Below are 24,422 nucleotides of genomic sequence, written 5' to 3'. Positions count from 1 at the left end.
GTCCCAGTGTCACAGACAGGGTGGGTGGTCCCAGTGCCACAGACAGGGTGAGTGGTCCCAGTGCCATAGACGGGGTGGGTGATCCCAGTGTCACAGAGAGGGTGGTGGTCCCAGTGCCATAGACAGGGTGGGTGGTCCCAATGTCACAGAGAGGGTGGGTCCAGTGCTGCAGTTACTGACTCTTCCCTCTCTCTTCTGCAAATGCAAACTGATGATCCTCAAATAAATTCTACAGCTGAGCCATCCACCCTGCATTATTACCTGAACCTTTGATCCTCCTCCCGATACTTTGGAGATGTAACCCATGATATATTTTGCTGCCACAGTTTTCCCAGCTCCACTCTCACCACTGAAAGACAAAATAAAAGAAGCAAGTCCGCAGGGTTGAGAACTTCCACCAACGTCTCTGATCCTCCCTCCATACCCAGACTGACGACTGTTCAACTCTCACTCTGGTGATTTCAACATGATTCAAAAAGGGAAGTGAGAAAATGAAGGAAGCACAGTTCATGTAGGTCTCTGCACTGGAATTCTCATCTTTATAAACCCTTTCTTCTAAAGCCAAAAGCAAGTTCAATATGTCAACCTCAAAAGAGCTTTGTTTCAGCAAATTTGCTAAATTTTAGCAAAATATCCAGCAAGGTCAATAAACGAGAGATATTTTGTTTCAAAAATTCAGAAATGCAGCAGGAGGTGAAACTTCCCTTGTCCACAACGTGCACAAAACAAGAAGCAGAACTACCCTCTTTTTCCTCGCCTGGTAACCTGGTTCCCCTTGAGCTGGCCACCGTCCCACTGAGTCCCATTCTACCCCAGCACCCTGGCAGAATTCAAGGGTCTAAATCTCCAAAATTCGAAAGGAGATACTCCCACGGTGTTCACACTGAACAAGTTTGTGTAAAATTCAACAGTATTTTTTCCAGCACTACATCATTGAAAATCGTTTCCCTCAGAATGAAACAGCTGGTTTTGTATTTTTTTTTGAGTCACTCAAGAACGTTGAGCAAGCTGTTCCTTTCCCATATCACCTCTTCACAATGCATCACTCCTTCTGGACCATCACAGCGAACTTGAACCGTTATCTTTCCAGCAACTTCTGCATTGGTACCATTTTTGGGTAAACTCCTCACCTGGAGTCCTTGCAGCCCCACATTGACCATCACCCCATCCCAAATGTTCCTACTGAACCCTGAGGCACACGTCCCACCTGCCATCCCTTGACCATTCTCAGCTACTGTCCCTTGTAAGCCCACTCTGGTTTCCCAATGCCCCCCACCCCCACAGGTCCCTGCCCTGCTCCCCCTCCTTCCCCCTCCTGTAATGGTCATGGTACCAGCTCTACTCAAGTCTCTGTCTCCCAGCCAAGCCCACCCCTCGAGTATGAAGGTTGTAGTGGTCCAAGGTCAATGAGGTCATTGGCACCCAGCTGTACCCCTCCTCGCAGGAGGGTTGGAATCACCCTGATCCAGCAGTGCACCCCAAACATCACATCTCCAGTAAAACTGCCAGTGGCTCGGCTGGGCTGTGAGATTCCTAACATTTGTGAACCTTTCCCAAAGCAACTCATCTGCTTAAAGCTCCTCCTGTTGTAACAAAAGGCTGAATTTTAAGCTCAGATAGTAGCTTTATGTTTTTCACTATATGGACTCTGCCTGGTATCTGTGTGATCACCCATTCCCCATTCGTCTGCACTGTTGATCAGCGTGTGTTTAGGATGTTGTGAGGTTCACCTTCAGCCACTGACTCAGGTAAAGGAACAGTAAAACTTTGACAGAAACCCACAGCACATCTCCCTCCCTCCGCTCTGATGAGGAAGATGTTACCCTCCTGGTCCAGGGAGCTGCAGCTTCTAATTATTACAACAGGGACTAATATCTGTTTGTAATGTGAGTTTGTACGTGGCAGAGGTTTATCAGTCTGGCTGCAATACTCTAAAGTTTAATTTGAAGGATATTGTTGACCAATAGATAAAATCATTCAATGGATCATAAAATAAGTTCTTCTCCATACCTGATTATGACACACTGGTTCTCTGCATCGATCAACATATTCCTGTACATATTGTCCGTAAGAGCATAAATGTGAGGTGGATTTTCATATTGAGCCTGCAGAATGAACAAAGTTGTCTGAGCAAAAGGAAAAATTGCTGAACACTGTAGGAAGGTGAGAGGTGGAAGCAGGGATGGACTGTTGGGTTTGTCTGCCGGTGAGTGCGGCCGTGGCTGATTCCAGTTACAGCCAGAAGGTACAAAATGAGCACATGTAAAGTCTGCTCAGCAAGCCATCACTGCCCGTTGAATACAGAACATACTTTCCTAAAAACTTCAGAAATATAAAAAAAGTGCCACACAGATGTTCCTGACTGCTTTTGAAGAATGTTTAGCATCAAACTGAATTTTTCCAGGAATTTTGCAGAGTCACTTGAACGGCAGGAATAATTAATTTGGAATTTTACGTGCGATTGGCCATGCAGTCAAGAGAACAATGGAAATATTTAGTTCAAACCAAATACCAGCCAGAGGCAGAATCATTGTCTGCACATCGCTCCGTCCGTGTGAGCGTCCTGTCCCCCATACTGCACCCTCCTTTGCTGACATCTCTGACCTGCCCGGGGTATGCCGGCTCTGTGTGGGTTGGGCAGCGAGCAGATTCCAGTGTCCGTAAGGAATGAGGAAAACTGAGAGCATGGATGAACATGCATGAGGGATGGGGAGGGAGGCAAAGGAAAAGGCATAAAAGAGCCTTTTTACATTCCCATATGACATTGGAGACCATTCAGCCCATCGAGTCTATGCCAGCTCTCAGAGCAATCCCATCAGTCCCTTTCCCCCACCGATTCCCTGCCACATTCCCATCAACTGTCCCCACCCACCACATTGGGGAGAATTTACAGCAGCCAATTAACCTACTGACCCACACACGTCTTTGGGATGTGGGAGGAAACCGGAGCACCTGGGGAAGAACATGAGACTAGAACTAGGGGACATAGCCTCAAGATTCGGGGGAATAGATTTAGGATGGAGATGAGGAGGAACTGCTTTTCCCAGAGAGTTGTGAATCTGTGGAATTCCCTGCCCAGGGAAGCAGTAGAGGCCACCTCATTAAATATATTTAAGGCACAGTTAGATAGATTTTTGAACAGTAGGGGAATTAAGGGTTGTGGGAAAAAGGCAGATAGGTGGAGCTGAGTCCATGGACAGATCAGCCATGATCTCATTGAATGGCAGAGCAGGCTCGACGGGCCGGATGGCCTCTGCCTGATCCTATTTCTAATGTCCTTATGTTCTTAAACTCCACACAGACAGCACTGGAAGTTGGGATCGAACCTGGGTCTTTGGAGCTGTGAGGGAGCAGCTCTACTCACTGCACCGCTGTGCTGCCCATCTGTCACCACCTCTGGCGGAAGGGTTTTACGTTTAACTCCTGTGTGAGAATGATACATTCCCCTTTCAAAATGCTCTGAATTAATGGAGAATTGTTTCTTTGCTGGGAAATTCCTGGGGTTGGAGGTGGGGCATTGTTTGGGGGGCTTCACATGATTGGCTGCCACAGCATTGACATAAAGTCCCCGGAAACTCCTTTCCCACACGGCATATCCAGGACATGCATCAAATGTACAAAAGGTAGTCACGAGCCTCCGTCTGTCCCCCGAGGAAACCCCCACAGCGTTTCCTTCCTTCAGTTCTCGGTCCCCCAGGTCACCCAACAAGACGATCAGCTGATTTGCTCCTTTACTCCACATAACTTCCTACAATGTGATCACTTGTAAAATGTACATTTTCAAATCCACCTGACAGTTCCCAACAGAAATTCCCAATCCCGCTCCTTCCATCCAACTCAGGCACTTCTCCGCAGAAAGTTATTCTCAGAGGTTCCCACATAATTCAAAATAGGAACCGGCCAAGAGGAAAAGCGTCGATAATCTTGAAGAAGGAAGAAAGAGACAAATACTAACTAAAGAATAGAAGATGTGGTTGGGGAGAGCGGGGCAGGGATGGTGAGGTGAGGAAGGGAAGAGGAAAGGGAAAGGTGTGTGATGGAGGCGAGGTGGAGTCACTGACAGGAGAGGTGGAGGTGAGGGTAGGAAGGAAGTCAACGGAACAAGTAACAACAATGTAAATGGTCCTTTAAGGAGCCACTGCCAGGACCTGAGTGTTTGATAAAACGGGAGCAGTGGTGATGAGCGAAAGCTCTTCAACTCAACCTTGAAGCTGGAACAGTTTGTTTCACTTCATTGGAACAATGTCAAAAGCCACGGAGAGTGGCAGCAGATGGAGAATGAAAGTAGCCAGATGAGGATTGCATTGGTTGATGTTAAGCATGTACTGATCATCAGAATGTAAGAAGAAAACGTTCAGTGTCTTTCAATCCAGACCTCAAACCTTGCTTTGGGAATTTTGTTCCCAACTTCCTGTGGTCTTTTGCTCAGTAACAATACAGATGGCTCATTCATTTCATCTCCACCCACACCCGAGTGTACACATCGTGACTTCCTCTGTATTGCTCTTCCCCAATAAAAACAAATTGTCTATTTCTTCTGAATTTCTTCATAATTAGTTCTGTAAAGCTTGAAAACATCCAGTTCAGTCTTTTCTGAACCCTTTCTAGTATAAATCTCTCTCTCTGGGGAACAATTGTCTGTATCATTTGTGGCGTCTGTGTTGAGCAGTACTGTGTGTAGAAATCAGGAGAAGGGCATTGGACCATCGGAACCTGCTCCACCACTAACATGATCATGGGCTGATCAACCTGAATTCAGTCCCCTGCTCCAATATTCTCCTCATATTCCTTGATCCCTCCGGCCCAAAGAAAAACATCTGATCCTCTTTTGAACAGTTTTAATGATTGGGCTTCAATTGCTTTCTGTGGGAGAGAATTCCACCGGTTCACCATGTCTGGGAGAAAAAAACCTTCCCCTCATCTCATCTTAAACAGCTTACCCCTCATCCTTGGACCGTGACTCCTGGTCCTGAACTCCCAGCCACAAGGAACATCCTTCCTCCATCTACTCTGTCCAGTCCTGTTAGAATTATGTTGGCTTCTATGAGATCCTCTCTCATTCTTCCATGGTCTGGTGAACATAGGTCCTAACTGGGCAGTGTGATATAAATCTCTCTCCAAACGTCATTCAAACCTGCTCCAATTTCTCCTCAGATGTATCCCAGGACTTGCGTTGTCCACTGAGCACCTTCAGTGTCTGATCAATGATTATTTCTAATTCTTTTCCTTTGAGGCTCTTCAGGTAATCCACACTAACTTTTCTTGATGCAGGCGAGAAATACTCCTCTATTTATCCACATCCATGGTGTGAGACATCGCATCACATTAATATCCGGGTCTATGTTTTCCTTAAGCTAATCCTTATTCTGATTGTTACCTGTCCTCTGTGCACTGTGGATGTAACCCACAAATATTACAGACAGCAGGCATTTCTGCCGTTCTGGCTGCACCTTGCTGGCGAAGGGTTTCCCCTTTGTTGGCAGTCCCTGCCTTCACTGTGGGCTGGTGTGTAGGACCCTCCCATGGCCCGGAGACTGCCCACATTTGGGAGATCTGGAGACAGAGGGAAGAATGGCTGCACCCAACATGGACAGGGCAGGGTGGAGCATGCTCCATATTGCGAGTAGGCCTCAGGGCAGCAACCTTTGATCTCACAATTGTCAAAGGACTCCACTTAAATAAAGTTTATTTTGAAACTGGAAAAGATAATTAAAACACAATAAGAAACAAAAATGAAATCATTAAATATTAAAATAAGGTAAAATGTGAAGCACTTCTCTGTAGTTCCTGACTCAGGAGACTGAAGGGAGTTTCTGTCCCTGTGTCACCCTCCCTGACATGAAGCTGAGACTTGGATGCATCGTGTTTCTGTCCCGCAGTTACTGCTTTGCTGCTGAGTTCAGCAGAGAGTCCAGCGGTGCAGCAGATGCTCTGATGTGTCAGCATCAAACCTTCAGGACAAAATTATGAGGAGCATAGATAGGGAAGATGGTAGAGGTGTCTGTAGCTGGAGGACGTAGGCTTAAGGTGAGGAGGAAGAGGTTTCAGGTGGATTTGGAGAAGAATTTTCCCCCCAGAAGATGGTTGGAATCTGGAATGCAGTGCCTGAAGGGGTGGTGGAGGCAGAGGCTCTCACAATGTTTAAGAAGTATCTGGATGAACACTTGAATCACCAAGGCATGGACCAAGTGCTGGTCAATGGAAGTAGTACAGATGGGTATGTGGTGGTCAGCAGGGACAGGGTGGGCCGAAGGGTCTGTTTATAAGCTGAGTGACTCTGGGACTCTGTGGCATTTGGACCACTGCTCTTGTTCATGGGGGCACAGAGGTCTGACGAGGACTGGTCAGCACAATTCAGCCCAAGGCTCTTGAACCAGTGGTACCATGGGTAAGTCAATAGATTATCAACCAAAGCTCTGAACCATTTATTCAAAAATGTGAGTTCAAATCCCACCATGGACTGTGAGGAGTTCAACCAAGTGATTAAACCAATATAGAATTTAAAATCTAAAGCTACTCTCAGTAACATTAAGCCATTGGATTGTTGTAAAAACTCAATTAGTTCACAAATGTCCAGTCTCTATGTAAGTCCTGATCACACTCACAAGGTTGACTCCTAACTGCCTCCACAGTCATGGGCCAACTGGAGAATCAATAATGGCATCATCAGCCAGCAATGTCCACACACTGAATGAACACCAATAATGTGGCACCCGACAACTCGCACAGCCCTGCCGTAACCTTGTTGGTGTCTATCTTCCCTTTGATGAGTAATAACCTAACACCCTCACAGCCTCTCTGTGGCCAAAAGAAACTTTCTGCACAGTTAAAGTTCCAGTTTCTGCAAAACACATTCTTATCAACTGGTATATTTGTGGCTGTGATCTGCATGGGTCGAATTTCTTTTTCTTTTGTCCTCAGGATGTGGGCACAGTTGGCAAGGTGCTGAAACACTGGTGGTGGGCTGTACCCTTCACTATAGCCCAGCAGCGGGTGGTGGTGCTGTTTCTCTGAAGGTTTTTGTCTGGGGCTTACTGCCAGTGATGATGAAGTTGAGTAAAACTGAGAGAACTTTAGTTGCCATGATACACGAGTTGTTTAGTGGTGAAAGTTGTGGGGTCTGAAGATGTCATAGCCCTGAGCTCAGAGTTACTTCAGCCACAGTCCCTCGCAGATGGAGTGGGGGGAGTTTATTCCAGTGGTAGAGATGTTGATCAAAGGAGCTTCTCTGCTGATGTTTTATCATTACAGGAACATCGAACAGTACAGCACAGGAACAGACCCTTTGTTAAACTAGTAATTTAACACTTAATTAACCTAATCCCTTCTGCCTACACAATGCCCATGTTCCTCCATTCTCTGCACATTCATGTGCCAATCTAAGAACCTCTTAAACATCTCCTTCGTATCTGCCTCCACCCCCACCCCTGGCAGTGCGTTCCAGGCCCCACTGCTCTCTGTATAAAAAAACTTGCCCTGTACATCTCCTTTAAACATACCCCCTCACTTTAAGTGCACGCCCTCTCATATTGGACATTTCAACCCTGGAAATGATGTTGAGCTCGTTGAGTGTTGGAGCTGCAGTTGTCCAGGTGCTGGAGAGACTTACAGCCAGTCTCTGCCTCTGTCCTGCACCCTTGCTGCTCCTACTGAACCTGCCAGCCTTTGATCACCAGTGGGGAAGCTCAACACCAGTGATGTTGTGGCAAGGAAGTCTGTACGGAGCTGCTCCAGCTACAGTGTTCATGGACTTACTGGATTGTTGTAAAGCCTCATCGGTTCACCAATATCTTCCAGGGAAGGAAATCTGCTGCTTTTATCCAGCCCCCACACCCTCCCTCCTGAAGTGGAGGGCTTTCTGTTCTGGGCCAATAAATCACGGCCTGGCCAGGGGAGTCCACGTCCGCGAACGAATACATAAAGCGAGGGAAGAATGAAGATGTGTAAACAAGTACCAGACAAGTCAGCGTTAGACAGGAGGGCACTAACTCATCCCCAACTGAATGCCCTTCAGCAGTTTGACCCTAAACTTACAAATGTATGAATCGGAGTGGGAGAAGGCCACTCAGCCCCTCGAGCCTGCTCCAGCATTAAATAAAATCATCGTACTGATGCCTAACTCCCTTGCTTACCTTGAGTCCATCTGCCTCTGCCTCTGCCTGGTTCCACAGAGATTTGAGGGAGAGATCCAAAGACTTACAACTCTCCAAGAGAACAATTTTGCCTCATCTCTGTCTTCAGTGACTGAATCCTCATTTTTGAACAATGGTCCCTTGTTCTAGTTTCTCCTGCAAGGGGAAACATTCCTTCCCATCCTCCCGGTCAGGTCTCCTCGGGACCTTGTGTGTTTCAACCAGGTCCCCAGTCACTCTTCTCAACTCCAGCATGTCCAACCTTCCCTCATCTGACAAGCTGAGCAGATGTAGGACTGGGGCCACGCTGACTTCTCTGTGCATGCAAAACCTGGAACATGCTTCTTGTTTTCACAGGTGAGTAACTGTACTTTTTGGAACACTTAACATAAAAAAAATGTAGAATTGATATGACATTTAAGTAAATTGTCATTAAATGAAGCATCTGATCAAATGACAATAACTACGGACTTTTGTCTGACGATAAACCACCTAACTCTGGATGCTGGAGGTACAATCCCATCCCACACTTCACCTGTTGCTCCCAGAAACACACTGAACAGTCTGTACACTTCAATGTGTTTTGCTTCAGTAACCTCTCTCATCATTGGTTCTGTGTATCTCCATTCACTCACAGACCCCCATCCAGGGAGTGTGTTTGTGTGTCGGCAGAGGATGGAGTCCATAAGGCAGTGAATCCTGGAAATCTGAAGGCAGCACAGAAAATGCTGGGAGTACTCAGGGAGATTTGCACCTCACTATTCTGGTGGTGATGAGGCAGTGCTTGCAAAAGAATGGAGGTGCAGAGAGGAGCAGGGTAACACTGAAAAGATGTGAAAGTAGCAGCCACTCCTTAGAAAACAAATGATTCAAACATATCATTCACTAAAGTCCATCACACAAAACAACCTCCCCTCCATGGACTCTGTCTATACTTCTCGCTGCCTCGGTAAAGCAGCCAGCATAATCAAAGACCCCACCCACCCCGGACATTCTCTCTTCTCCCCTCTCCCATCGGGCAGAAGATACAAAAGCCTGAAAGCACGTACCACCAGGCTCAAGGACAGCTTCTGTCCTGCTGTTATAAAACTCTTGAATGGACCTCTTGTACGCTAAAGATAAATTCTTGTTCTCTCAATCTACCCCGCATGGCCCTTGCACTTTATTTGTCTACCAGCACTGCACTTTCTCTGTAACTGCAACACTATATTCCGTATTGTTTTCCTTCTTTTTGTACTACCATGATGTACTTATGTATGGAAAGATCTGTCTGGATGGCATGCAGACAAAAGCCTTTCACTGTATCTCAGTACTTGCGACAACACTAACCCAGTTACCAAAGCACACTGCCTGACCTGCTCAGCAGTTTTTTATGTTTAGGTTAATTAAACACTCTTCACTAAATGCAAATCTTCCAGCTCAATCTGAAAGTGCAACATTCTTGAAGTGAGGTGTAATATTTTACTGCTTTAAGTTTCACCAAGATGATGTTCTGAGAGCAAAGTATGCTGAACAATAACTTCTATCATCACCAGCGAGATTCGTTGGTTTGCAGATACACTAGTCCCAGATATTCCAGTTACCTACCACAGAATCACAGTTACAGCACGGCTGGTGCATTCTAAACGGGTCTGACCAAAGCACCAGCAGAATCAACTTAAAAGCGCCAAAACGACACAATAAGATTGCTTTGCAGAAAAAGGTGTTAAGTTTTAAGAGAGACAGTAGATGCTGGAACCTGGAGCAAAAGGCAACCTGCTGCAAGAACTCAGCGGGTCGTGCAGATCTGTGGGGGCGAAGGGATAGTCGACGTTTCAGGTTGAGACCCTGCATCAGATGTTAAGATGTAAATTTACTTACAGCTCCTTGATAAATTTCCACTTCTCTGTCGGTGAAGTAAGGCATCTGTTTGAAGGGGTTGACGGAGATGAGCACTGTACCAATGTAGGTCTGAGACACAGGTTAAGGCATTTTCCTGGATTTTTTTTGGTTAAGAATAGAAACCAACATTCCCAGTTGTAACATCAGTGGGAGGAACTTCCGAGGAAAATGGCTGAGAGTTTCCTGGCTGCTCTGTAACCCTGACGCTTGCAGCAAATCACACCAGGAGATTGGGGTTTGGTGATGAGGACTTATGTATGGACTTAGTCACAGAGTTACAGAAACAGGCCCTTCAGCCCACCAAATACATGCCAACCCTCCAATACCCAGCCACACTAATTACATTTACTAGACCTTAGTCTGTAGCCTTCTATGCCGTGGCAAGTCAAGTACAAATACTTCTCAAACATTGGGAGAGTCTCTGCCTCCACTACCCCCTCGGGCAGAGCGTTCCAGGTTCCAGCCCCCTCTGAGTGACAAAATTCCTCCTCAGGTCTTCTCTAAACCCCTTATCCTAAAACTGTGCTTCTAGATTTCTAGCCGGGGCTAAGGGTATTGGGTTTCTGGCTGCTGCTCGTTGGGGAGTGAGCTGCTTCCTGCTCCCTGCTAATCTCTTTGCAGTCAGAAGATGTTGACGGGCTCCCCCTCTTCCCCCTACAATGTGGACACATGTAATCAATGAGACGTTCAGCACAAATGTCTATAATTTGAAGCATTATTGTCCACGTAAATAAAGATGAACAAATAACCACAACACCAATTTTGTAAAAAGATTTGCCCTCACATAAAACATTCTACTCCTGGGTACAAGTACATGATAGGTGTTAAATTGATTTGATGCACAAGGAGCAGTCATTTTAAATGCAGCAAAAATCACCAAATAAATGTTAAGCAGTTAATTTGTTTCTAAAGGCTAGGGAAGGGGACAAGGAGAAGTTCTAGCCCTTATTCAAATAGAAAGAAACATTTATAGAGTGCCATTACTGATCTCAGAATGTCCCAAAGTTCATTACTGTTTAATCAAGTACTTTTGATATGAAGTCACAGTTTTAATATTAGGCCTATTTTGCTCATCGTAAGGCTCACAAAACGTAACATGCAGTGACACTGGTTAACGGATAACCATTGACCAGTGTACTGTTCTTCAAAGTAATGTCGCAGGATCTCTTGCAGGGATAAATGACGCCATCTAAATGACCATCATCATCTAAAAGATGGCACACGCAGCAGTGAAACACTCCCTTGGCACTCACTGAATGGGCACCACAGACCATGTAGGCAGGTTTCTGGAATGAGGCTCGAGCATGTGACTTTCTATCTGAGAGAGAAGTATGGCCCTGAACCAAGCCTCTCGTGCTGGACATTCAGTGTTTCCCAGAATCACCAGAAGTGCAGGGACAATGACATCTCAATAATGTGGAACTCTCCCACTGTGCCTTCAGCTGGGGTGTGGCGCTTTAGTCCACCTCTTCTGGTGAGGAGCAAGGACCCCCATTGGTCATATCTCTGTCACTGACATTATTGTGCATTTTGGACACACTTTTAGTCAACCGAGAGCTAAATGAAAGGCACTGAATTTACAATTAGACGTATATTAGTCAAGAGCACGGACAAACCAAAGGAAAAGGAAGTGGAATCAGACTAAATGTGTAACAAGTTCTCTGAAGGCAGTGTTGCAACCTTTCCTGAGGACATTGCAACATCTTACAAACGAGATGTCTCTACGCTGCTATGTGAGGTCTCTCAGTGGAGCAGCACCCAGCCAGAGAGAAGGGGCAACTGGGAGAGAGTCACTGAACGTCCCAGCCATTGCCCACTCATCCTGAGGCCGGCACTACAGCGGAGCTGGGACCCTGTGGTTTGTACTCCAGGTGGTCCTGCCCCAAACTGGGATCATGGACATAGAAGGGGTGGGGCTCACGTGTCATTGGCAGTTCGTTAGGGGCATATGGTGGCACAGTAACATTTAACCAGCACTAACCCCCTGGAGACAGGGGGCACGGACTGATTTCACCAAAGATACCGATAGCCATTAAAGATGTCGTTAAGCTGCAAAGAAGATTCACGAGGATGTTGCCAGGACTCAAGGGTCTGAGTTATAGGGAGAGGTTGGGCAGGCTAGAACTTTATTCCTTGGAGCATAGGAGACTGAGAGATGACCTTATAGAGGTATATAAAATCACGATGGGAATAGATAGGGTGAATTGAAATTGATTTATTGTTGTCACATGTACCGAGGCACAGTGAAAAACTTCTCTTGCATATCATTTATACTGATCAATTCATTACACAGTGCATTGAGGTAGTACACGGTAAAACAATAACAGAATGCAGAATAAAGTGTCACAGCTACAGAGAAAGTGCAGTGCAGGTAGACAATAAGGTGCAAGGTTATAATGAGGTAGATTGTGAGGTCGAGTCCATTTTATCATTCTAGGGGACTGTTCAGTAGTCTTATAACAGCAGGATAGAAGCTGTCCTCCAAATCAGCTAAGTGTAATGAGCCAAGGACAGTGGAAGCAGACAACACAAATGTCTTTGTTCTTGCCATGTGGTCAAAGGAATGGAGGCTGCCATTTTGTGAGACTGTTCTTGCAACCACCATTTTGTGAATTGCTTTGTGAACTGGTTCTTGCTCACGGATGGCTTGATCACAGCAACTGAAAGTGGACACAATGAGGTTCCTGCTGATGATCTGCTAAACTTGAGATCATTTCCAAAGAAAAGCTGTTTATTTGGTTATGTAGAAATGGCAGGCTTGGAGAAAGAACTACCTGTGACCTGAATTAACCTGAGCCCAGGTTTGGCTGACCTGGCTAGAGTGGTTTGAACTGGACTGTCTCAGGGAGATCTAAGAAAGTGACATGAGACACAGGTCTGGTGAAGGAGCAATAAAGTAATCCTGCTTGTTGCCTTGGGCCAGATCCAATGAGAAGCTGGCACAGGCTGGTCAGATGAGCCAGAGCCAACGAAATCAAAACACAACTGTTCGATCTGATAAGAAAGAGCAAAGAATGGAGAGTTTCCGGTGTAGAAGCAGTGAAAACTCTGGAGACCAACCATTGCAGAAGTGGATGACCCCACGTGGGGATCAAGAGGAACACCAGGCCAACATGACTCCTGTTCCCGGCTATTACCTCTTCTGTTCTTTGACTGTTCAGGGAGGGTCAGAGAAACCTCGTGGGTGTGCGCACAGATCTTTGGTTTTGTATGTCTTGCACGTTTGTTGTTAACTGAACCAATAAAGACAGGGACATGACGAATTCCTGACGAAGTAGAGGCACTGGTGAGCTTTCTTGGCTATGGCGCCTACGTGGTTGGACCAGGACAGAATGCACACAGTGTTTTTCCCAGGGAAAGGGAAACCAAAACCCAGAGGGCATTGGTTGCAAGTGAGAGGTGAAAGATTTAAAAGGGACCTGAGGGTGGTGGGTGTATGGAACGAGCTGCCCGAGGAAGTGGTTGAGGCAGGTACAATAATAACATTTAGAAGGCATTTTGGTAACTATATTGATAGGAAAGGTTTAGAGGGATATGGGCCAAATGTGGGCAAATGGGAATAGCTGAGGTGGGCACTTTGGTCGGCATGGACTAGTTGGGCCGAAGAGCCTGTTTCCATGCTGTATTACTCTGTGACTCTGTGCCAGGATTTTGTTTAAAACTTATCATCAATTCCTGGGACGTGGCACAAAGCCAACAATTACTGAGCTCAGTCACCACTTTCTGAGCTCCATCAACCCAAAATACTGCCACTGCCTGACCTTTGCACAGAAAGGTTCAGTTGGATCAGGAACCTGGCACCACAGGGATGCTCCTCTTTTCACCCTCAGCTCCTGTCGGTTAGGTGAGGGAGGTGGGAGACCTGGACAAGACTGGCACCGACTTCTCTCTCCTGGGAGGTCTCTGCAGCTGAACTGGAGGGTTGGATGGATCCTGGCTCTGCTGCCTGGTTTGGCCCAGTCAGTGTATTTGACCGATAGTTGTCCCCTGAACTGACTGAGCAAGCTCTCTGCTCAAGGAAAGTAGGGATTGGCAAAAACACTGGTCTTGCTGGCAATAATCACAGCCTGTGGATAAATACATGATGTCTGGTGGTTTTACCGATGGTATGTCTGAGTCCCACACCTGAAGGATGAGCTGTGAGACCTTGGACCCTGCCAACATCTCTCCAGCATTTCCTCCCAATGCTCCATCATCTAATGAAGAATGTTACCTTACAGTTGGCTCACCATTAGGAAGGCCATGAAAATTATGGCTGGGAAGCTGCAAACCACCTCTGCACTTATAACAATAACACTGCAGGACAATCGATGGAGAAAATAAGATTAGCAAGACCTCAGCCACCTGTCAAATGGAAGACATAACCGTCTCTAAATTGCTCTCGGTGGTGACCTGAGCCTAATTTCAACCAATGAAGCCCATGTGAAGTGTTGGTGAGCTGAATGGTCCTGTCTCCATCAGTGTTCCAGCAGCCAGCATCAACCAGTTATGTTGTTTCTCGAGCTCCTGCTGCTCTTCTGCTTAGGACGGGAGATCAGGATATCCCAAGTTCATCCCAAAACTACATACCATACTAGAGAGATTATGCTAGAGAGAGATTGAGCTAGAGAGCTAGAGCTATAGAGAGAGAGCTAGAGCTATAGAGAAGAGCTATAGAAAGAGAGAGAGAGAGAGATTGAGCAACAGAGAGAGAGGGAGATTGAGCGACAGAGAGAGAGGGAGATTGAGCGACAGAGAGAGAGGGAGATTGAGCGACAGAGAGAGAGAGAGAGATATTGAGTGACAGAGAGAGAGTGAGAGAGATTGAGCTATAGAGAGAGAGGAGACAGATGGGGCAAGAAATTCCATTAAGCTGCATGTGTGTTTTGTGTGATATATGATAGTTCATAAAATGTAATCAGAACACGTGCATTATGAAATTATATCATGGACCTCCAATGCAGAGGTCACTGGGTGCAAAGCAATAACTTTGATGGGCATCAGTCGGACCAGTGTTGCTCCCTGTGTGCTCCACTGAAGAAACTGAGAGAATCTCAAATGGAAATCCAGGTCTTAACAGGAGGAAGGATTCCTGCTTTTTTTTAAGTTAGTGGTCCTGCCCTTAACTGAGTTATTGTCAGGGGGGACGTGGCTGAAGATGCCCATGAAACCTTCTCTAACGAAACAAGTCGCCATTTTGGCAGACAAGGACACCCACTTTTTCCAAGGTGGTCTAACCATCCCAATGATCTTCCCAGGTGTCCCCTTCCAATGTTGTGACATCAGTTTATCTGCTGGAGATGCAGATATCCCCTCCAGCCTCGGTCCCTCCTCTCCTTGCATAAGTCAGCCTGATTCAGGCCTTGACAAAATAGTTGACGGTTGTCCCTTTAAGAGCTTCCACATGGTAGTCTCCGGTAGGGGTTACACTACCAGTATGCATTAGGCCATCAACTGTCCACAGTGAACCTTGTAGATAGAAAGGTAATAGGTTTGACCTCTTATCCAGGCGGAGTTAACTAATCTTGCCTGAAACAGATATTAGTCATTAGGTCTATTGTATAACGTAGGACGCATTGTCTGTTTCATGACTGTTCCAAATTGCAGTGGGCAGGTGGTCAGGCTCTCCTGCATCCCACCAGATGGCAATGACACTGACCGTTCTCTTGTGCCACCTCGTTTACCAGCCCTCCCTGTCCCATCACCACCTGCCTCGCCACCCAGGATTAAGTTGGTTGGCAATGAACTGGTGATCACCTCTGGTGCTTACAGATGGCTTCAAGTTATGGCAGGGGACAATTCTGAGGGAGCCTGATGCCATTCCTGGTGTACGCTCCAAATGTGTTGATCACATCCAACAGATGGCTGAAAGAAACAACTTCCTATTGCTTTTTGCAAATGGTAGAGACTTGGGGGAAGGAATGGGACCAAGGATGGAAGAAAATGGACTGTTGTTTCACAAGGAAATCTGTGGAAGCTGATCTAATGTTGAGCTAGCCGGGGGAAGTCAGAATTTACATGTGCTTGTGATAAGAAAACGCCGCTTCTCCCTTCCCACTTTTGGTCAAGTGGTTGGTGCAGTGACCAAGGCTCCTTTCCCATAAAGCAAAACATAGACCAGAAAATTCCTCCTACCAATGCCCAGATGAATCTTTCTGACACTGTGTAGAATGGTTAGAATGGCAACTACTGGGGTGTGAGAGCATGATCCATGTTTGAAGCCTTAGCAAAAATATTGTCCTCTGGTTAATTTTAAGTGTCTTCATACTTCGAAATGTTATGACTTTCATTATTTTTAGAAGGAAATGTGAAATGAATTTAACAGTTGTTCACTCACCAAAACTGCAGCAACTCACTGAGACACTGCAGAGTAAACTCAGAAGCCCCAACCTTGGTCCTTGCCCTGTACAACCTGGTTACCTGAAGCACAGAGGGTAAAGTCTACAGAGGACCAGTGGTGGGAACAATGTTACAGGAGAAGGTCGATTCCTCAGATTTGGGCCATTGTGCAGCTCAGGGAAGGAGAAGGGATTAAAGTTTAGGTCAGTGGCTCGGGGGCCTTGATCTGGGTCTGGCCAAGTCGGTGAGTACTTGCCTCTTTGTTTAAGTCAGGTAATGGTAAAGTAGGTTTATCCCAGAGACTGAAGGCCCTTTGTGGTTGCACATGGCCCAAATGAACCCTATTTCCTCACCATCTCCACACCCTTTCCCAGAGATCTCCTGGTTCATTGCTCCCCACTGGAACCGAGCCCTCCTCAGTGACCGTCCCACTCAAGGCTGCACTTCCTTCTCTCTAGACCCTTGATGTAACCCCTCACTCCCTCTTCAATTCCACCGGCAGTTTACACTGGCCCTGCTCCTTCATGCTGGCTCACTGTCACACCTTCCCCAGTTCAGGCTGACGTTCTCTGCCCCTGACCCATGTCCCTGCCGCCTTTCCTCCCTTACCACTAATGTTGGTCCTCAGCTTAGTCCTTCCCCATCCCCGAAGAAACTAATTTCACATTTCCACCTTCCGTCTCCACACACTCTCCCCCCATCTGTGTCAGTTCGTTCCTTCCATTGTTTCCACTCCATTAAGAAACTGCAAAACTGTGAAAAATTAAGAAATAGTGAAATTAAGAACTAGTCAGGCCAGAGGAAGGTGACCATATCTTACCCAGTGACAACTGATCCCTGCTGGAAAAGGAGAGCCATTCACAGCCTCGACATGGCATGTACTGTACACGGACTTCATATATTCAAAGGGCAAGGATGCTGTGACTATCGTGGGGAGGACTAAGTCATTCCCTCACCCATTCTCGGGACTTCCACTGCTTTCCTTGTGGCCTTTGAGTTCATTCTACGGAATTAAAGAAGTCAACATGTAAAGCCTAGAAAAAAACTGTAGGAATCAGTGGTTATAAAGTATAGGTTATGAGGGACTAATATAATTAAAGCCATTGAAAACATCACAGAGAATTGTGCAGTGTTTTTAAATGTGAAATTTCAGAAACCATTTGATAAGATACATAATTAGATGCCACTGTGATGATTGAAGCACATTGCTGCATGAAAGAGAGTGGAAGTAGAAATGGTTAAATAAAGAGCAGGGATGAAGGATCCTTCAGAGGTAGGCAGGGTGTGGACGTGAGATATCTGAGGAACGTACCCCACTTTCTTTACGGTTAGGGTGTTAGTTTGTCAGTATGAATGCACTTGCTCCTCTTGTGTTTGTTGCTGTCATTACCCAGAGTTCACGGCCACACTTATAACTGAGACCAGTTTCTTTAAGATTTTTCCCGAGAGGTGTACTCTTTTTCTCAATTTGACACTGCTATAGTAACATCTTACTGAAAGGTGAAGCCCCATTCACTCGTATCTAATAGAAAAACAGTCCAATTGGCCTGAAATTACATATCCAGTTTTGTCAACTTTTCAATTCTATCCCCCTTGAAGTAATCTTGCTGCTTGGTTTGCCTGTAGGTGTCTTTAGTGACCTTTAACCTTGAACTTTTACAAAAGGAACAAATTCCTTTGCTCCTCTACCTCATCCAGCTCCAGTTGGTAACTCAGAGTGTTCTCCACCCTCCCCTCACCCCTTGGCCGAGAGGTTCACTTCCTGCTACCTCGACCCCGTTCCCACAAAGCCACTGACCTCCCTCGTTCCCTCTCTGGCCCTCAGCGGACTTGGGGAACCCTCCCCTTTCCTCCAGTCTTGTCCCTTTGCCTCTAAATCAGCAGCTGGTGCTTGTGGCAAGCGCTGCCCCTCTCAACGTCGCTTCAGATATCCATGTCCACCTTGTCCAGAACTCTTTGATGGAATCATTCCCATCAGCTCATTCTCTCTGCCACCGTATGAAATGGCCGGAACAAAGTCACAACTGCCGTCTTATCTGACAATGGTCACCTCTCCCTCTTTGTCCTTTGACACAGTCCAGCTCATCACCCACCTCCAGCTCTGCTCTGCCTCTGCCCATTCTTCCAACCAGATCCGGGGGACTTCCACGGCTGGCACTGTGCCTCGAGGCCCACAGACTAGCAGCCCTTAGCCCTCCCAACATCTCACCTGAGTGCAGCCTGGAAATGTCATCCCTGCACCACGCTGGCTTCCAGATACAGTACACACTACGCAGACCTCCCCCTGCACAGCGCTGTGTACAGATACACAGACCTCCCCCTGCACTGCACTGTGTACAGATACACAGACCTCATCCCATACTGCGCTGTGTAGAGATACATAGACCTCATCCCACACAGATACACAGACCACCTCAGTACTGCGCTGGTACAGAGATACACAGACCACCCCAGTACTGCGCTGGTACAGAGATACACAGACCACCCCAGCACTGCGCTGGTACAGAGATACACAGACCACCCCAGTACTGCGCTGGTACACAGATACACAGACCACCCCAGTACTGCGCTGGTACACAGATACACAGACCACCCCAATACTGCGCTGGTACACAGATACACAGACCACCCCAGTACTGCGCTGGTACACAGATACACAGACCACCCCAGTACTGTGCTGGTACACAGATACACAGGACACCCCCAACTTAAACTTAAAGTTCTCAGTCTTGTTTGCAAATCTCTGACCCCTCCCCCCATCTCTGTAACCTCATCGTGCCCGTTAACCGTCGGAGATACCTGCACCCCTCCAGTGTGGACACATACTTCCTCAAGTTCAATCGCCTCCTCATCATCAACCGTCCTCCAGCTGCCAAGGCCCTGAACTCTGGAATTTTATCTCAGAGCTTCTCTCATTTTCTTTCTTTCAAGGATGTTGCCAGGACTTGAGGGACTGAGTTATCGGGAGAGGTTGGGCAGGCTGGGACTTTATTCCTTGGAGCGTGGGAGACTGAGAGGTGACCTGTTGGAGGTATATAAACCATGAGGGGCATAGAGAGGGTGAATGCACTCAGTCTTTTTCCCAGGGTTGGGGAATCAAAAACTAGAGGCACAGGTTTAAGGTGAGAGGGGAAAGATTTAAAGGGGACCTGAGGGGCACCTTTTTCACACAGAGGGTGGTGGGTGAATGGAATGAGCTGCCAGAGGAAATGGTTGAGGCAGGTACAATAACAAGATTGAAAACAGGGGCAATTTCTAGGGAAGGTTTAGAGGGATATGGGCCAAATGTGGGTAAATGGGCATCTTGGTTGACATGGACCAGTTGGGCTGAAGGGCCTGTTTCTGCGCTGCTCTATGACTCTCCTTCCTTAAGATACTTTTTATTTCTATTCATTTGGAGTCTATTTCTACCTTATTTACTGTGGATGCCTGTTCACCTGTGAACCTGGAGGCACTGTGGTAATTCTCCCAATGACTCCCATCGTTGGAGCTTTGTTATTCCCATGCAGAAAAGCATGGTTATTTCTGTGTGTGGGTCTGGCTCACAAGTCCTGTTGAACAGGGTTAAAAGCTGCCAATTTTCGGGTGTAATGTGGTTATGGAGAAAACTTGTGTGTAAAAGTCTGCGATCTTTTACTCCATTTGATTTGTTGCTGCATGGTTTAGTCAATACTTGGAAGGTATAGGGAACCTCCAAGTCAGGAGAAGGTTTCACTTAAATGTGACTCTTAAGCAGAAACCTCCTCTGAGTCCACTGATGCTAAGAAAATTACTTGAAACCAATGCCGAGGGGGAAATGAAAATAAATATTAATAATGCAACACAACTGAGGGAAGAGGAAGATGTTGCTTAAACTTCAAAAAAGTACATAAAAAGTAAAATCAAGGGTTCTAGTTTCTTTTTCTTTGAGTTCTCCTTCTCCCTCAAGGTACTTTCACACATTCTGGTACCATCAATTAACTTCTATGTGCGAGTTTTCAGTAAGAAGCTGTTCTGTTCCAAGAGGTGTTTCCACCTAATCCATTGTGATCCATCCAGTCTTGAATCCAATCCAACTGCTGGTGAATCAGGTGGGATCGGCCACCTTATCACTGAAGGTGTGTGATCCTTGGATTTCCCTGCTCCACTCAGCCAAGGACCAAGTCGTGTGGAGCAGTCACCAACACAGACGATTACTGAATCAAGTTACTAACAGAAACTTGGAAAGTTTCTGAAAGAAAAAACTTTGACAGTAACACAGAATTTTGAAAGATTCAAATAAACTCAATAAAGTATTATTTGCTGCCTCTGTGTCATTGCAAGCCTTGATAACAAGGCCTCAATATCAAGTGGTTATCAACTAAGTTGGGTCAATAATTAAGAGGGGCCATCTGTGCATGAAGGAGTTTATGCAGACTCATTTAAAATCCTAATTGATAGGTTTTATGTTGAAACTATAAATGTTTAGTTGAAAGAGAAGATTTAGGGGCACTGTAATCTGTTCCAAGAAATTGTTGAAGATCAGCCTCAGTTGGAATAAATTGAAGCCGCCAGGATCTTGTTTGAACTGAAACTCTGAACACTGGAAGGCAAGAGGGCAAATAAATAATGATTGGAAGTGAAAATTATAAGTAACAAGCCATGCTCTGATTATATATTGCTTTGCTTAAGTACTTTGCAGTTTAGCCATTCCTTTGATCAAGGTTAGTTCTTGTTTCATAGTTAGGACTTCCTGTAATTTGCAGAACCAATTTTCATGAGTCATGGTGGACATCTGGATAGTTGTAAAAAAACAGGAACATCTGGGGATGGAGAGGGTTTCTAAATACAAATGACCAGTTTTAATGTTGCAAAGTGTAGATGGCCATATGAATGTAGATCACCATCACACTTCTAATGTACAAATATTCTTCTGTTTACGGATTAGTTTATTTCTCAGCTGTGGTAAAACTAGTCATGAAGCTTTCACGAAAAATGACACAGCCTTTTGAAAAAATATAGCCATCTTTGGTTTATGAGCCAAGTAATTTGATTGGATAAACTGTGAACTAATCCCCAACCACATGATTATTTGGTCACATCACCGCCTGGTATGGAGTCTCCAATGTGCAGGATTGGAAGACGCTGCAGAGGGTTGTAGACTCAGCCAGCTCCATCACGGGCACAACCCTCCCCACCATCAAGGACATCTTCAGGAGGCGGTGCCTTGAGAAGGCAGCATCCATCATTAAGGATCCTCACCACCCGGGACATGCCCCCTTCTTGTTCCTACCATCGGGGAGGAGGTACAGGAACCTGAGGACCCACACTCAACGTTTCAGGAACAGCTTCTTCCCCTCCGTCATCAGATTTCTGAACGGTCCATGAACCCATGAACACCACCTCATTATTCCTCTTTTGCACTATTTATTTATTTTTGTAACTTATAGTAATTTTTATGTCTTTATGTCTTGCACTGTACTGCTGCTGCAAAACAACAAAGTTCATGACATATGTCAGTGATAATAAACCTGATTCTGATTTTATTTGACCACGACTGTTCGATAGTGTATTTGTGAGGAGCTCTTTGTGTCCTGATATGTCAAGAGGCTTCCTTCTGTGCTGATCGATTTTAAGATTCTACATAGCTGCAAACGTAAAGCTCCAGAAAGCCACTGACTCCACAAGGTAAGGTTGGACAAACTGGGATCATCTTCGGTGAAGTGTCGGAAGCTGAGGGGCGACCTGACAGGTTTATTAAATTATGAGAGGCATAGATAGGGTAGACAGCCCTCATCCCAGGGTGGAAACGTCAAATACTAGAGGGCATACATATAAGGTGAGAGGGGTAAGGTTTAAAGGAGATTTACAATGCAAGACTTTAAACACAGGGTGGTGGGTGCCTGGAACGGGCTGCCAGGGGAGGGGGTGGAAGCAGATCTGATAGCAACATTTAAAAGGCATTTAGAACAGGCAGGGAATGGAGGGATACAGACCATGAACAGGCAGCAGGGATTAGCTTAGATTGGCATCATTGTCAGCACAGACATGGTGGGCCAAAGGGCCTGTTCCTGTGCTGTGCTGTGCTATGTTCTAAGTCACATCACTGTCGTTTCCCTATGGGTTACATGGTACCAGAGCCATTTAACTCCTTACATCTTGTCCGTGACAATTTACAGATTGAATCGTGTAGTGGAGGAACTCAGCTGGCACCTCTGCCCTGAGACCCTGGTGACTAGGATTTGATTTCCACATCAAGGACACGGATCACAAGACTGAGCTGATTATTACAGAGAGTTAACTCCAGCAGATGGAGAAGCTGTCCAGTGTTACCGGCCAGCTGAGGTGGGTGATGTCACTGACCATACACATCACCTTGGGGGCATCACGCGTGAACCCTGGCCTACCCAGAAGAGGAGGGACAAAGTGAACGATCAGCCAATGTGTGACTGCAGGCAGTGAAGCTTCCAGGTTGGTGCCTGGTACCCTGGCAATGAAGGCCTTTATTCTGTGCCAACTTGAACCGCTGCAGTAAATCACACCGTGTCTGCTGGGCACTAAGGGCTGTTCGGTGGGGGAGCTGAGCACACCTGATATGGTGAGAGCTGTGCCCCACACTGGGCTGTTGGAGCAGGGCTGGGACAGCTGCCTGGTGTCAGAGGACACACCAGTCTGGGCTCAGGTCCTGGGGTCTCCCCACCATCGGGAGGAGAAATCTGCACCACCCAAACTGCAGGGGGATCAGCAGAGCAGAGAGGGAGACAGGGATGCGGCAGAGGGAGACGGGGATGTGGCAGAGGCAGACAGGGATGGGGCAGAGGCAGCCCCAATCTACCCGGGCATGTGTGACCAGCTCAGCGTGTGTGGCAGCAGTAACTCCAAGGCACCAACAGCCCAACTTCCCCAAGTCCTCAGCTCTCTACTCTACTCCCTATACACTCATAACTGTGTGGCCAGATTCTGCTCTAACTCCATCTACAAGTTTGCAGATGACACCACTGTAGTGGGCTGAATCTCAGATAACAATGAGTCAACATACAGGAAGGAGTGACTAGTGACATGGTGTCCTCTACCTCAATGTCAGCAAAACAAACGAGCTGGTCATTGACTTCAGGAAAGGGGGTGGTGTACATGCACCTGTCTGCATCAACGGTGCTGAGGTCGAGAGGATTGAGAGCTTCAAGTTCCCAGGAGTGAACATCACCAATAGCCTGTCCTGGTCCGACCACATAGACACCACGGCCAAGAAAGCTCACCAGTGCCTCTACTTCAGGTGGCCAAAGAAATCTGGCATGTTCCCTTTTGACACTCACCAATTTTTCATCAATGCACCACAGAAAGCATCCTATCTGGATGCATCACGGCTCAGTATGGCAACTGCTCTGCCCGGGACCGCAAGAAACTGCAGAGAGTCGTGGACACAGCTCAGTACATCACGGAAACCAGTCTCCCCTCCATGGACTCTGTCTACACTCCTCGCTGCCTTGGTAAAGCAGCCAGCATAATCAAAGACCCCTCCCACCCCGTACATTCCCTCTTCTCCCTCCTCCCATCAGGTAGAAGATACAAAAGCCTGAAAGCACAAACCACCAGGCTCAAGGACAGCTTCTATCCCACTGTTATAAGACTATTGAACGGTTCCCTAGTACGATAAGATGGGCTCTTGACCTCACAATCTACCTCGTTATGACCTTGCACCTTATTGTCTACCTGCACTGCACTTTCTCTGTAACTGTGACACTTTACTCCGCATTCTGTATTGTTTTACCTTGTACAACCTTGATGCACTGCGTAATGAATTCATCTGGATGAACAGTATGCAAGGCAAGGTTTTCACTGTACCTTGATACAAGTGACAATAATAATTAGTCAATTCCAATTCAAACTTAAACCCATGCTGAAATAAACTGTAAATCACATACAACAGTCAAACAATTGTCCCTGTGCATTCCTGTAGCACCTGTCCCAGTGCAGCCCTACCTCAGTGACACAGCACAGCTGGAGGAAGACTGAGGAACTCCAGTGGAGGTAGCCTTGAGACACACGTCCTGCCACCCGGGTCCGAGAAGCCTGGATGTGAGCTGCAGCACCTCGGTGTGGACCCCATGCCTGGAGGCTGCGGGGCAGTGGGGG

General features: G+C 46.6%; 1 protein-coding gene across 1 annotated transcript in view; it reads right to left on the bottom strand.

Annotated features, from left to right (window-relative positions):
- myo1f (myosin IF) overlaps positions 1-24,422 on the bottom strand; it is a 121,935-nt gene that overhangs the window by 64,119 nt on the left and 33,394 nt on the right. The window contains exons 3-5 of the mRNA XM_052037594.1: positions 9,993-10,082; positions 2,011-2,105; positions 262-349 (exon numbers count right to left, since the gene is read on the bottom strand). Coding sequence (XP_051893554.1) covers positions 262-349; positions 2,011-2,105; positions 9,993-10,082 — 273 coding nt within the window. The remainder of the gene's footprint in view (positions 1-261; positions 350-2,010; positions 2,106-9,992; positions 10,083-24,422) is intronic.

The sequence above is a fragment of the Pristis pectinata genome, chromosome 24 (genome assembly GCF_009764475.1).
Source record: "Pristis pectinata isolate sPriPec2 chromosome 24, sPriPec2.1.pri, whole genome shotgun sequence".
Classification (NCBI taxonomy): Eukaryota; Metazoa; Chordata; class Chondrichthyes; order Rhinopristiformes; family Pristidae; genus Pristis; species Pristis pectinata.
This window is presented reverse-complemented; position numbering and strand designations above follow the sequence as displayed.